General features: G+C 39.4%; 1 protein-coding gene across 1 annotated transcript; it reads left to right on the top strand.

The window, feature by feature from the left end:
• The first annotated feature begins 5,740 nt into the window (after positions 1–5,740).
• LOC144658100 (NLR family CARD domain-containing protein 4-like) lies at positions 5,741–14,671 on the top strand. Its single transcript, XM_078518431.1, has 4 exons — positions 5,741–5,887; positions 7,999–8,713; positions 10,634–13,257; positions 14,386–14,671. Exons 2-4 carry the CDS (start codon positions 8,011–8,013, stop codon positions 14,521–14,523), a joined length of 3,465 nt encoding a protein of 1,154 aa, XP_078374557.1. The 5' UTR covers positions 5,741–5,887; positions 7,999–8,010; the 3' UTR covers positions 14,524–14,671.
• Positions 14,672–15,069: the final 398 nt, after the last annotated feature.

The raw sequence follows: 15,069 nt of genomic DNA, 5'->3' as shown, positions 1-15,069 counted from the left end.
AATCATTCGGTAAAACTGACTTATCGTGCTGTAGTTTAATTTTATCTCTTAAAATTTTTCAAACGAGTTTGATTTTTAAATAATAATGGATTGATGTGTGGAGAGAAAGTTTGACAGCTTGATTTTTGTTTTTCATTGTCCTAAATTCACTATCATTATGTGAAACAAACGAAAAAAAAACTGGTTAAAAATTAATAAACCAGGCTAAATAATCCATAGAAGTGCTTGTTTTTGATACGTTTTTGCTTCATCGGCAAAAACAATTCTTAAAAAATCTGTCGGTCGTGCTCAGAGCCTCCTTAGATCTATGGAAAATAACAAAGCCCTGAACCCTTCCGACAGATTTCATTCAAAAATTGCGAAAGTGTTTCCTAAACTTATTAGCCAAAATAAAGAGAATATGACAAAATCAAATACCGTAGAATTCCGGTTATAAGCCCTGGGCTTATACAACTTCGTAAGGGTTTTTGGGTGGGCTTAAAAGCGGAGGGGCTTATATTCGGGAGGGCTTATAAGTGGAAGGAAAAAAACGTTTCGAAACGAGCCTCGGGAGTGTTGAACGAAATACGTTTTTAAGTTAAAAACGCACAAAAAAGCAACATTTAGCCCTGTTCAGTACTGTCATCCGGTAGAGGGGGGGCTTATATCCGGGGGGGCTTATAACCGGATGTATTTTTTTGTTTTCAGGTTGATGGGCCTATAACCGGGGGGGCTTATAAGCGGGGGGGGCTTATAACCGGAATTTTACGGTATGACAACTTTAACCTCTTTTGACGTTGCCAGGACAATGAATTTTGCGACCTCAATTTATTCATTGGTAAACCTTACAAATATTAATGCGAATAACGTTGCTGGTAGCTACATTTGAATGCCAAAAAGGGAATGATGAAACCACTAAGAAGTTGATTTCGTAGTGGGTACTAATGCAAAACTTCCAGAAACCCAGACGCGTGGGTAGGCCCGTCACTTCTCGCTGCGTCGGTCACCGTCAGATGACATTTCTTCAAAGCATATCCATGTTTACATGTCTTCACATACTGGCGACTAAACTTGCTTAAAGCCTGACAATTTGCGCGATCCACAAAGTAAAAGCTAAGGACACTGATTCTATTTGTTTTATCATTTTGATTAGGCAGCTCAGTGGTTGCAACGATTGAACGAAGGCGAATTATGAACAGTACATTTCATAGCTTTTGCACTGGCAAGATTACTTAGTACGCTCAACATTGTCTTTTGCCGAAATTACAATACTCTCTGTCCCTAACAACAAAATAAACTACATTGACAAGACCCATTAATAAAATGCGGTACATACCTTTTAAAATACTTGCACTAAGTAGCACTTTTCATCTCGTTTAATTTCTCTGTTATGGAAGCTAAGAGAAGCCGAGCACCTGAAAAACAAAACGGAATTAGAGCTCGAGGGCAAGTGAAACGATGAGAAGATTGAGTTATAGACAGTGAAATCTCGATTTCTCGAGCCTCCAAATGACTCGAATCAAAAGTCTTCATTTCCCTTGGATTTGCTCCACTCAGTTAAACACTAAAATGTTAGCACTGATTTCTCAAACTCTTAATTTCTCGAAATAGTTTTCGTTTTCCTTAGAGTACCTTGCTGCCCTATGTGCCACACAGAAATAATGGGCAGCAAGTAAGTTAGAGAACCTTGATTGAAATTAAAACATACGGGTACATACCTTTCCCAAACATTCAGTGCACAAAAAGTAGTTTCATTTCCTTTCTCTGTTATGAATGCTTAGAGCAGTACAGGGCCTGCAAAATGAAACAAAATCAGAGCTCGAGGTCGAGCAGACGATGGACAGACCGAGACAAACGTATTTTGTTACGAAAACTAAGACCCTCGAAAACGAAGACCTAAGACCCGGTCTTAGTTTTCGTAGTACGAAAATTAAGACCCCAGGTCTTAGTTTTCGTAGTACGAAAAGTAAGACCCTATATTAAAATCAGAAAAACCATTGAAATAACTATTGTAGACGTACAATGAGCACCAGTAACTGTTATTTTAGCTTTTAATATGTGAGACACTTCGCGCGTAGTGTTTTCTTAGTCTTTCTTCAGTCATTACTCCTTTCGGCTCTTGGCTTTGTTTTTCTACGCAATCGTGTGCGATGAGTGCTAGTTTGCAACAAATTTCCCCGTCGAAAGAGCGATAGGAATAGTTTAGGGCCTCAATAGGTTTAAGCAAGCTGAATTCGGGCGCGTACTAGTACTCTCTTTGTTGCGTGACAGAAGTGTACAATAAAAGAACATGATCTTCGAAATTGTTGGTGGTTGTATCCAACAACAAATATTGCGTGACTGAAGTGTACAGTAAAATAACATGTTCTTCGAATAACTGTTTTATCTTGTTTTGCATGCGCTACAGCAAATCTTTTTCCTAACGGAAGAAGGTCATTTTTGATTGGAATACCTGTACCAGGGTCTACCAGCAATGGAAACGTTTTAAATAAACACTGTCCAGTTATATCGTTATTAACACTTTATTATTACAAATAAAAAAAATGGAATCACAATCTAACATGTCGCCTTAGGAACGCTTCGCTTTTATAGGTATTTGTTATTTATTTTCCGCTTTGGTTAAGCTCAAAACAAGAATACCAAGAGGTAATGAGGTGGTAACGTAATGGCTTTCCACGCTTTCCACGTTTCGACAACTCTAAACAACGAAGCTACGTTCACCATAAAAAATAAATATTTTCTCATTACAATGACAACAGGAACCGAAACGTGCTATATTGTATTTTATATCATGCCATAGAAAATACAGCCAATCAGAATACAGGAAAGCCGTTGTATATTCGACGGTATTCAACCCAACCTTCCCATAGTGCGCTGCGACTGTATTCTCGACGAAATTTAGTAAGCGTATTTTCTATGGCATGGTATAAAATAGTTACACAACACTTTCTCGTGGTATACTATGGAATATCCCACTTGTCACTTGTATTTTCTTGGCATACACACTCGCCTAAAGGCTCGTGTGTATACCGAGAAAATACAAGTGACTCGTGGGATATTCCATAGTATACCACTCGAAAGCGTTGCATAACTAGTATATATCGTACAATGCTTAACTTCTTTGAGTTCAAAACCATGAAAGTGCACAGTTAAGTCCAACGCTTTTACTTATTATGAACGAATCAAAAGATATGTCATGCTTTGATCCCCCACTATATATTGAGGCCTAACATGAAGCCACGCTGGCAATGAAACAATTATTATTATTTTTCTTTTTAGAATTTTCTACAATATCCTTTGTATACATATGGAATGGACGCCCCACCCCACCCCCCTCCCTCCAACGATATTAAATTGCTATACAATTAAACATAAAAAGGAACAATGAAGCGCCCTTAACAACCCAACCAAACCGAAAAAAGAAAATTATCAACTTTCGTTGACGCTGAAATAATCATGTGTACCTTCAAGCTGTTTAAAAACCTATTCTTGATGGAACTTTTTTAAGGACGTCCTCGCTAATGGTTCCTGCGCATCATGACTGTTCACGTAATTCATAGCGCAATGCAAAGCCATGTCTTTTAACTTTTGTTGAATGTATTATAATTTGGTGCAAATAAAACACCATCATGAAATGGTTTTCGTAATAGCTGAGGAAGCTTAAACTTTCGAAAAACCGACATAGCTAAAAAATTTTAAGTCTCGATCTAAACATGTGTCTCAAGTTTCGCGCCAAAATGTTTATTTCTGCCTCACGTGCGATAGCCGACCTTCGACCTCAATGGCTGAAAGCAAGCTATTGTTCGGTCACACCACCACCAACAATTTCGAAGATCATGTTCTTTTATTGTACACTTCTGTCACGCAACAAAGAGAGTACGAGTACGCGCTCGAATTCAGCTTGCTTAAACCTATTGAGGCCCTAAACTATTCCTATCGCTCTTTCGACGGGGAAATTTATTGCAAACTAGCACTCATCGCACACGATTGCGTAGGAAAACAAAGCCAAGAGCCGAAAGGAGTAATGACTGAAGAAAGACCAAGAAAACACTACGCGCGAAGTGTCTCACATATTAAAAGCTAAAATAACAGTTACTGGTGCTCATTGTACCATCTACAATAGTTATTTCAATGGTTTTTCTGATTTTAATATAGGGTCTTAGTTTTCGTACTACGAAAACTAAGACCTGGGGTCTTAATTTTCGTACTACGAAAAGTAAGACCTGGGGTCTTAATTTTCGTACTACGAAAACTAAGACCGGGTCTTAGGTCTTCGTTTTCGAGGGTCTTAGTCCCGTCTTAGTTTTCGTAACACCCGGCTGAAATAGCCTGTAAATTATGAAGATCACATAGACTAGCTATCCAGTTGTAAATACAAAGATATGCAATCCAATGTATGTGAAATTGTACGTACAGTGCTAGCTAAAATTGAAAATTTGACTCAGTGATCTTGATTAATAAACTGAGTCAGAATAAGAGAGAAAAGTAGATGTCGAAACGAAGACGCAAATAATTTTCCATTTGAAATATCGTAATTGATGCATACATACCTCGAATATGGTACTTAGAATACGCCTCCGGAATCCCATCAATTTAAATGAAGAAAACAGCAAAATACTCGATTAAAGCGCCCTTTGATTTCACTGAGCCAGTTTGCACGCTTGAATAAGGAGGGAAAGAACACGCTACAGACGAATGTCTTAATTACAACTGCGCATCGAACAAAGAACACATATATGTGGGTGTGTTCCCTGACAAAACAGCTTTCAGTCTGATTCGATTTTTATTATGATAAAGTTTCACATGGCAGTCATGTGGCCTTAAACCTCTTTAGTGATATCGGTTTACTCAGAACAACAGACAGTGAACGACCTTTTGCTGTCACGCGAGAGCTTTTAGGACAGGTAACAAATCGATATATCTCGGGAGATATCCATTAGGCTCCAGATATTTAGGCTTATAATGAAAGGTTCTTGTTGATAAAATATAAATATATATAGTACATCAGAACAGGATTTAGGGTCATTAACTTGAAACATCAGACTAGTATGGTCAGTCTGGTATGCTTGTATTTTCGGTTATTTGCTGATGTTTCATTGTCTTTTGGTTGCGTTTGTGGTTGTTACACTTTCGGAGGGTCAGTACTTTTGGGGTTTGCTACCAATCATAAGAATGCTGATGGCGATGAGTAAATCTTGCCTTCGCCTGCAGGCGAGCTGGCAGATTTCGCGCGCGAGTTCTTTGTTTCGGGGACGGAGCGCGAGTTGCGCCCCCCGGGGGGGGGGGGGGGGTACTCCCATATATGGGCTACATAGGTATGTCCCGCGGGATAGGGTAGTGTTGAGGTTCTCAGTCCTTAAATAGGTTATCATTTTTACTCATTTTGGCAATGCGTTGCCCGTGTGATCCTTAGATAGGGTACCTAAATTTTATCAGCTAAAATAAACGCCCAGCTAAACGACTGAATGAGCCATCTGTTCAAATTTATGGGAGTGCCCCAGGGGGAGTTGCGTCTAGTCTCCGCAAGACTGCAAAAGGGGATACCCATCACAACAAGACATTGACTTCAAACCTGATAAATACCTCTCGACTCATCGTAATGAAATGAAAACAAACGATTGAACAAATGAACAATGAACATCCAAACTTTTATGTCTTGTTACAGTGTTAGTAAAGATATCCGTGAATGAGGGCGACTGGGTACGAATCATACCAGGATGGCTGTGTGAGTGGATCGTGTGACAAAAGTGCTGAGCGTGCTCGGTTTTGTGAAGGATGAAATCTGGAAAGGCAGAGGCGCGTTTGAAGAAATTTGGTCTCTCAGGAGGGTTTCGTTTGCTTGTTTCCCTTCTTTATTCAGTTCTGATGATTCAGTTTTGAAAGAGATTTCTTAGTCCCAGTGATCAAGGTAAGTTTATGTTTAAATTCACAGTGGATACTTGTACTAGGACATCTTGGGACATGCGTTTCGAAATCTTTATTTTTAATACTCGGTCTCCGTTGCTGGGTTTATGGGAGTAATAGTGAGTAAATCCAAGCTACTACTAAGCAAGAGCAAGAGCGAATTCCCTCTCCCTGACTATCCCGTAGCTATCCCGTTTTATTTACATTGCTGGTTCTTTGACTTTTACAAAAGAATTTCAGCGAATGGAAACATAGCACATACCTGATTTGTATAAGCTCTGTGTCGCGTCACGTAGAAGGTTTCATAGAACGGTCGTACGGTGCTCTGTTAGGTATATTATGATGTCTTTGGTCATGTATTTTACTAAATGAATTTAACCTAAACATGGACTGTATTTACCCGAAAAAAAAAATCAAAACTCGTTGTGGAATAAATTTGCATTAACATAATCAACGCGCATGCGGAATATTGGTTATTCTCCTCCCTCCCACTAAAAGAAAGATTGCGTGACGAACCCAGGCCCGTAGGGAAGGGGGGCCGGGGTGCGATGGGTTCGTCCCCCTCCCCAGAAGCCTTGGAAGTCCGCTCATTGTGAAAAAAAAAATAAGTACATAAAAACTGTTAATAAAGGGAAATGGCATTCCTATACTCCGGTACTGTTCGAACATACATTCAATATGGTCCTTTGGATTGAAGGTCCACCATTTGTAGATGCGTGTGATATTTTTTTGACAAATTGTGTGATTCTAAGTTAATTTCAACTATACATTCTTCCAAATGTCTTTCATAGTCTCTTATAGTCGAACCGTTCAAAGTTCCATTAATATTCCCAGGCGCTAGAAAAAATATAGGAGACTGGGTACTTTTTGGGCTTGGAAGCACCCAAGAAGGTTGGAGCTTGCCACAGTGCTAAAAGATCAACAAACCGACTCTCAGGCTGATTTATTTAGTTATTATTTGACACTGAAAAAATGAAACCTATCTATTTCCTGCCTTCCTTTTATGTACTGGCATGATCACTGTTAGCTATTCGTTGTAAATTACAATTACAAGGTTCTGTTTCTAAAAAATATGTTTTTGAATTTAAAAAATGTACCAGATTATTGTCATTGCTACCTTCACTTTTACCTGGGGTGGGGAATTAGTATATTTTAGTCCGTTGCCTTGGCCAAGCAGGTAGGAGTTAGGTTGGGAGTTGGGACACTTTTAAGTGTTCCCAGAAGCCTGGTGTCCAACATTAAAATGTGGCATGTAAAGGGACTGGGACATGAGTCTGGCAACAAACCGAATGAAAAGTAGAGAGATGAAAAAAAGAGAATCTCCTGAATTTATTTGTTACAAATGCCCATCGGTTCTTTTTATTTCTAATTAGGATTCAGCAAATGTTGAATATCCCGTTTCTTTTTTTCATTTCCAGCCCTATCCCCCACCCAGGGGCAAAGAACTAAGACTTGGTTTCTTAGCTTTTGTTTTGGTATGCACAATTTAATTTTTAAATTTAAATTACTTTTCTTCTGGTCAGTTATATAATTTAAATTTGTATTGTTTTTGCTTCGGTTTTGTAAATAAATGTATTATTTCTTTGCTCTGGTTGTGCTTGCATTGTTTATATATCATTATTTTTATTACATCAAACTTTGCTGAATGAATAGTGTTTTGTTTACCAAAATGGACTCTAAAAGAAATCATCACGGTAATGAAGTGTTTCACTTTATTCAGGCAATGACAATCCTTTGTCCCTGTGGACAAATGATGCAGGGATTGATAAAAAATGTACCACAGGGATAATGGCTGTGCATTTCCTGCAGTAAAAAGTATTTTAACAATAAAAATTTTAATGACACTTCTGAAATCTGTCGCCTGTATGAGGGGCATTATTCTCATTTGGTAGGGGCTTGAGCAAAAAATATGTCCCCTGTATGTTGAGCATTATCCTTATCTGGGTTTCCTCTGAGGCTCATGCCCCATGTTTCCCTGGGGTAGGGGTGGGGGGAGGGGTGTGGTTTTTTAGAGGTGCATAAGGATTGGTAGAAAATCTTATGTAAATAAAAAAAATTTAATATGTAAATAAAGTTACTGGTTGATGTTTACTCTCTAATTATTGTTGTATTTAGGGAAGACTGGTCATGGCTTTTGCAACACCAACATTTCCTTCAACTAAAGAAACAACTAATTACGCCAGGCTGTGCCGCCTTCTGGTTGATGTGGGATCACAGGTCCTGCGAGACACATTTGATAAAATACACCCACCAGCAAACCTTTATGCAGTTTTGTCAAGGCCTGCAGTGCATGCTGCATTACAGTCTCTCCAAAAGAGAAAAGTTCTTAATCCTACACAATGGGGCAAACTGTACCCTGCCATCAAATCGTTTGTTTCATCAAGGGACTTTGACATCACCCTGCTGATGGTGCTGCTCAGGAATATTTCTGGCCTGGTTCCTCCGGTCACTGGTTGGGATAATCTGCCTTCCGCTGCAGACGTTGCTCCCGAGGCTGACATTGCTCGTGTGAAGTTCTACAGAAACACAGTGTACGGTCACGCCAGCCAGGCTTCAGTTGATGATGCAGCGTTTGGTACCTACTGGACAGAGATTCGGGACGCGTTAGTGAGACTGGGAGGAGCAGATTACGGAGCAGCCATTGATGATCTCAAAGACGATTGTATGGATCCTGACATCGAGGAACACTACCAAGAGCTTCTAAAACAGTGGAAAAAGGACGAGGACAATTTCAAAGACAAGTTAGATGAGGTGGCACAAGAACTTAGTCAGAAACTAAATGAATTAAAAACCTCTATGGTTAATGCTGAAGGAAAGACGCAGATGAATGGTGAGTCTTTAGTAAAAGATAAAGATGAAGATATGCCATACAAAACCATTAATGATTATTAAACAACGGTAACATTATTATCTGAGAGGTGTGGTGTGGCCAAATTGTTAGTAATAATTAATAATAATAATAATGTTATTGTTGTATTTAGCATGCTGGACTCCGGATTGAGCAGTCCGAGTTCAAGCCCTGGCCGGGGTGATTGTTTTGTGCATGTTCTTGGGTGAGACACTTTACTTTCCCCGTGCCTCTCTTCACTCAGGTGTATTAGTGGTCATGCACCAGTGTATTTACTGCTTGGTGTAACCTTGCGATTGACTACCATCTCATCCAGTGGGGGGAGTAGAAATACTCCTAGTCACTTCATGCTACTGAAACCGGGATAAGCTCTGGGCTGGTGAGCCACTAGGCTTGGACACAGACTTTACCTCAGATAATTATTTGGAGTGTTACTAAAGTTTTTCCTTTTTTGATCTGACCCACACCTCTCTTGCTGCAAGTGATCCTGAACATTTCCTTTCTAGAGCCAAACATGTGTAGTTTTACTTTCTAGGTTTGTCAGTGAAACCCTTACAGAATTCACACTATATTGAGCAGTACTTCCACATAGTAGTACAACCTGGGCCCGGTTGTTCAAAGCTGCGATTAAACTAATCCACGATTAAGCCTTATCTTCGATTAAAATCACTAACACCGGGTTAGCTAATCAGTGAAATTGAGAACGTTGTTCAAAGATATGGATTATGAAGTTAAACACAAAGTTAAATGTACAGCAAAAAAGTAAATATTTTTTTAAGCACAAAAGTTGTAGTTCTTGATCGCAACAAGCGAGTATGGTATCGTTACATTGATAACTTCGCAGCCTCTTTGTCTCGCAAACAACAAGTCAGCCATTTTTTTCCAGTTTAATCGGCCGGTTAAGAAGTTCATCCACCTAGCGAGGTGGGTTAATTTAACCCTTTGTTTAGTCGTTGGTTAGCGCTAATCAGGCTTTGAGCATTGCAATCTAATTCAGGTTAAATTTTAATTGCCTATTAGCTTGTTTAATCGTGGATTAGTGCTAATCGGAGTTTTGAACATCCAGGCCCTGGTGTGTAATTAAATGAGATGTTAAACAGTCATTTTTGGTGGTACTGTTTTTGTTTTCTTTAAAGGAAGCTGGCAACAGTTTTCAGCACTTTCCAGCTCTGATGGAACAGTACAGCAGATCTTTATCAGTTGCTGCTAGAATAATTGTATCAAACAAATGCCCAATTATTGGTAAACAAAAATGTGCCTATTTTCTTGACATCATTGGTTACCATAGCAACAGTATAACCTGTTAAAAACACCCTTTAGTACTTCTATTTAACATAACTCTAAAACGAGTTTGGTGACCCCCCTTTTCATTATTTTTTATTGCAGGTTTACCCTGGTTAGATATGTTAATATAATTATTATTTTTATTATTATTATTATTAATAATTTTATTATTATTATTATTATTATTATTATTACTTTATTTTATTTTTTATTTATTTCCTGAGAGCGGTTTCAGAGCCACCTTCAATTCTAAGGGGTGTTTTTAACATGTTATACTAATGCTATTGTAACCAGCGATGTAAAGAAAATGAGTTCAATCTGTTTACCAATGATTGGACATTTGTTTGATACCATTTGTGTAGCAGCAACTCTGATAATGATCTCTAGAACTGACCTATCCAAGTAAGTATAGCAGCTGGAAAGCGCTGAAAACTGTTGTTGGCCCCTTTAGACCCTGGAGAGCAGTATCTATTGAAAGCTGCTGAACAGTAGACAACAGTGCATTCCTCGGGTTTTGTTAATTTTGTCAACTTTGCCCAACTGGAAAGTTCAGAAAATATGCTACATTTTGCCCATCCATTTTCATTAACTCGTTTGAAATCATATGTTTATTTACAGACCCACTAGACCTCAAGGAGTGCCAATCTCAGTTATGCAGTCATTACAACACCATGAGTCAGGTGAAAATCACTCCTTGGGACCCAGATGACACTGTGGTTATTGATGAAGTTTACACCAAGTTATCTTGGTTGAGAGATGAAAGAAAACCCAGTGGAAAAACGCAAAGGGAACTTGAAGACTACACTGAAATGTTCGACGGACACAAGCGTTTTGCTAACCCTAAAAGAATGCTTGTCTACGGAAGGCCAGGTATCGGCAAATCGACCTTTTCGCAGAAAATTGCCTTTGACTGGGCGAACAAAAAGAATGAAACCTTGAAAAGGTTTGATCTTTTGCTTTTTATTAAATTGCGAGATGTTTGTGGTATCCAAGATTTGCCCTCTATTTTTAAGGCTTCTAAACTACTTGCTACTGACGGTTTAATTTCTGTTGAAAGTCTGTATGAGTATGTTCTCCAGAACCAAGACAAAGTGCTGCTCGTTTTGGATGGCTATGATGAGTACAGTGCAGAAAGATCATCCCCCATTCGTGAGATATGGGAAGGTAATCAGCTGAGAGATTGTCATGTTGTCGTGACAACAAGACAAATGGAAGGTGAAGAGTTGATCAAGTCTAGCCACGTACAATGCGAGATTAAAGGATTTAACAGTAAGGAGCAAGTTAACGCATTTGCTAGCAAGTTTATCACTGATCAAAGGGAAATTGAAGAATTTGACAGGTACTTGACCAAAGTAAAGCTCTGGGACATAGCGGAGATACCTCTACTTCTTTTGATGTTGTGCTTAATTTGGAATAATAGGCACTGTAAAGAATTGCCAACATCTACACTTAAGTTGCATGAAAGGTTTGTCGAGACTTTGCTATGTCACATGAGCAGTAAAGAGCCAGGCGAAAGTCCGTTGCATACCATACAAATCATCAACATCCTTGATGATTGCAGAGAAGAGCTTTCCTCAGTTGGAAAGTTGGCCCTTGACGCCCTATTGAGAAACACGCTTTATGTTGATCTTAAAGAGGTGAGCACGCAGAGTAGTGTTCTCACCGGCAAAATGATACGTTCGGGTCTTGTTCAATTTTCGAAACTTTCAAGTGCAGACCCTAACAAGAGCATCTTTTTTCTACACAAATCGGTTCAGGAGTTCTTGGCTGCGTGGTACATAATGAACGAAGCAGGGTTGAAGGAGGAAAAGGTGGACTGTTTTGCAAGGGTTGATTCATTTGATAAAGTTTCACAGCTGAAAGAAATCCTGAAATTCATGTGTGAGTGGTCTGTGGAGGGTGCCAAGGCAGTGTTTAGCCTTTTAAAGTTCGTTGGAGAAAAGGAAGGTCTCACTGAGTGCTGCTTTACTGTAACGCCCTGTCTGTCAGCCAAACAAAGACAGTTTCGTGATCTCAGTTTAGAGTGTTTACTTTCTTGCCCGTCGGAAGCCAAACCAGTTATGTACCCCCTGTTTCTCTCTTGTGTTGGTGGCGTTGTGTCAGTAAGTTACCGTAACATCCGAAAGGTCGCTGATGAACATTTACTCACTTCTTCCAGTGCACCAAGCTACATATTCTTTGAAGGTCAGAACCTTCCTGTCTCCATAATGGACGATTTAAAAGCATCTGTTATCACTTGCTCCGGCCGCAGACTTGTGGCCTCAAAATTCATTCAAAAGCACATTGCTTCTGAACTAGAGCCAGAACACTTCTTTTTGAAGAAAGAAGGTGAAGAAGTCTACCTATACTTTACTATCATTTACTTGAAGTACTCTACAGACTATCTTAGAATGCTGGAGGAGCTCTCATCACCACCACCCCAGAAGACACGTTTGAATTGTCTTTCACTGGTATGCGAGGTTCACATCAGCAAGGCAGATAGAAACGAGGATTTAACGATTGTTAGTAACATTCTGTCGGCTGTTGCATCTCCACAACGCGTTAGTGTTGTAATCTTATCAGATATGTTCAGATCGTTTGTTCCTCGAGTGGTAAGGAAAATGGTCTCCAATATCAACATGACTGGTACTCTTTGCAGATTAAAGTTGGGTAGACTAAACATAACAGCTGACGATGTCGCTGTTATTGCCACATCTCTTCGGTACGCTCCCAACTTACATGAGCTCGACTTTTCAGATTGTCCCTTGTACGAAGGGGTAAGCCGTCTGGTTGAAAATCTTCACCATGTGCCACGGCTGTCCAAGTTAAGATTGTCCAGAGTCGGAATGGGCGAACAAGAGGGCGTATTACTTGCCACTGCGTTTCATCATGTGCCAGAGTTAGCAAAACTTGATATGTCGTTCAACTCACTTGGCAGCGGGATCACTGAGCTGGCTAAGCAGTTGAAATGTGTTCCACGTCTGACGATGCTAGATCTTCGAGCTACAAACGTGGGTGAGCGGGAAGCATTAGCTCTACTCCCTCTAGCCCAGGCACTTGAGGCAGATGTATATGTTTCAAAGCTACAGTTCCTCTACCTTCAGAGTAACCCACTTGGCAGCGGCGTTAGTGTTCTTGTGCAACATCTCACTAGCTTCCCAAATCTTGAAGAACTGAACGTTGAACGTGTTATGATGACAAACGGAGAAATTGCTGACGTGACTAACGCAAATCGTGGAAACGTGATTAGGACCAGTTACCATGTAAGTTATATATTGTTGTTGTTGTTTTCGTTTAGTTGTAAGTTTATTTTGTCAGGACCATGTGACTCATATTCTATATATACATACAGGAATTTTAATTCAAATGTGAATATCCAATGTCACGAATGTTCCTAGTTTCTGCGTCTTTTGGCAATTGCCCTTATACCTTAAGAAATATGGCAGAAGTAATCTCAAAGTAAGTGCCGTTCATTTAAACGAAGTCTAAGATAGACTGGGTTTACGGCTTAACTGGGACGTGAAGGAGCCGCAGTTTACTTGGACTGCATTTACATCTGATTTGCAGTAACAAATGTGGGTATCGGTTTGAAGCCGGTTTAGATCGCTACTCTCTTAAACGCATTCTGCCTAACGTTAAAAAATAACCAAAAAATTAACATTGACCAACTTACCTCTCATGGCGTAATGTTAGTGCGTTTTGCTCCGCAATGTTTATGCAATGCTTGTCATAGGTCTTGGGACACTTCACTTTTCTCCTGACAAATGTCCTTTTTTCTCCCTTTCTCCTTCGCATCTCTGGTACAAATGTCGAGTTTTATCCAACCAATCACGCGACAATATGTCAGCATTGTTTTGGGGAGAAGAGGGGTTCAGGGAAATTGAATAATCATGTCGCTCTTCAACATAATGTCAAAAACATTCAAGTGTGCAGGCAATATCCAGAGTAACAAAACAGAAGCACCAGATCCCGGCTAATGGCGGATCTAAAATCAACAAAAAACAGGAAGGCATTGAAATTATATTTCCTTCTTTTCTTTTCTTTTCTCTTTTTTGTTGAGTCACAAACTTTGTAGGTTCAGATTCGAGTCTTGCCCGAATCCCCTCGTACTGTAGTACTACCATTGAACGCATCTTTTAACTCTCACAGAGCCTATAGAGTGCAAACAGGTTGGGAAATTGGTCGGGCCCGGCTCCGAGTTATTCTTAACAGAAACAGGCTTTCTATCATAAGCCATATGGAAAACCGTTACTTCGCGTTCTTTATAATCATTTTATTTAGATTTTATTTTTGTTATAAAATCACTCCTGCAAGTATAACGGAGCCCAAAACTGCTTATAAACGTGATAATTTAGGGAACGTTAATCATTGTTTTATCTGGGTCTTTACAGTATTATAATGGTGCTCCCAGACCAGAACATGAATGTCCGAAGTCGATTTATCCTGTGCCAGATGACGTTTACTCTCCGGTACGTGGACAGAGTGCTTATAGTGATTACCTCTGGAAACTGCAGCACATGCTGAAATAAATGTTTATAAGCTGAGCAAGAGTACAGAATGAAAATTACAGTTACAGCAGATATATTTCGGCTTTTTAATGTTGAATGTTTTTCAATGTATTTTAATACTTAATTTTGGGGAGGAGGATGGGGGGATGACCGGTTGGTTTATGGTGCTGGATTTTAAATCAAGCGGTCCCTGCCTTAGTTCCTCCACCCTGTCATTAGATTGATTTGTTCTCGGTAATCCCGAGCTCAAACCGGCTGGGTAGCCTTCCACCAGTTGGGATTTTCTTATATTTATAGTTAGTCTTCCCAAAAAATTGGAGAAATGTTGTTTCACAAAAAGAAGAAATCATGTAAGTAGTACTCGTAGTACTCTGTTTGGAGAATTATAACAAATTTTAATTGTAATTTAGTTTAATAGCTTTCTTGGCGTCTTTTTTTAAATTTAAGCAGACTAACAAGTGCAAGGCTTTTGACATGTCATCTTTTACCGAAAGTCCGTGTCAAAATGCGAGGACTTTTCAAAGTAATATCCGAAATTTATCATTTTGCGACGGAAGCACAAGCAGT

Source organism: Oculina patagonica, chromosome 6 (assembly GCF_052425735.1).
Source record: "Oculina patagonica isolate OP01 chromosome 6, crgOcupat, whole genome shotgun sequence".
In the NCBI taxonomy this organism is placed as follows: domain Eukaryota; kingdom Metazoa; phylum Cnidaria; class Anthozoa; order Scleractinia; family Oculinidae; genus Oculina; species Oculina patagonica.
This window is presented reverse-complemented; position numbering and strand designations above follow the sequence as displayed.

Bases quoted from the DNA above. Each gene is read 5' to 3' on its own strand.
- LOC144658100 (XM_078518431.1), top strand. From the start codon at position 8,011: ATGGCTTTTGCAACACCAACATTTCCTTCAACTAAAGAAACAACTAAT. The intron at 8,714-10,633 runs GTGAGTCTTTAG...GTTTATTTACAG, and splicing joins AGGAAAGACGCAGATGAATG to ACCCACTAGACCTCAAGGAG. The intron at 13,258-14,385 runs GTAAGTTATATA...GGGTCTTTACAG, and splicing joins TGATTAGGACCAGTTACCAT to TATTATAATGGTGCTCCCAG.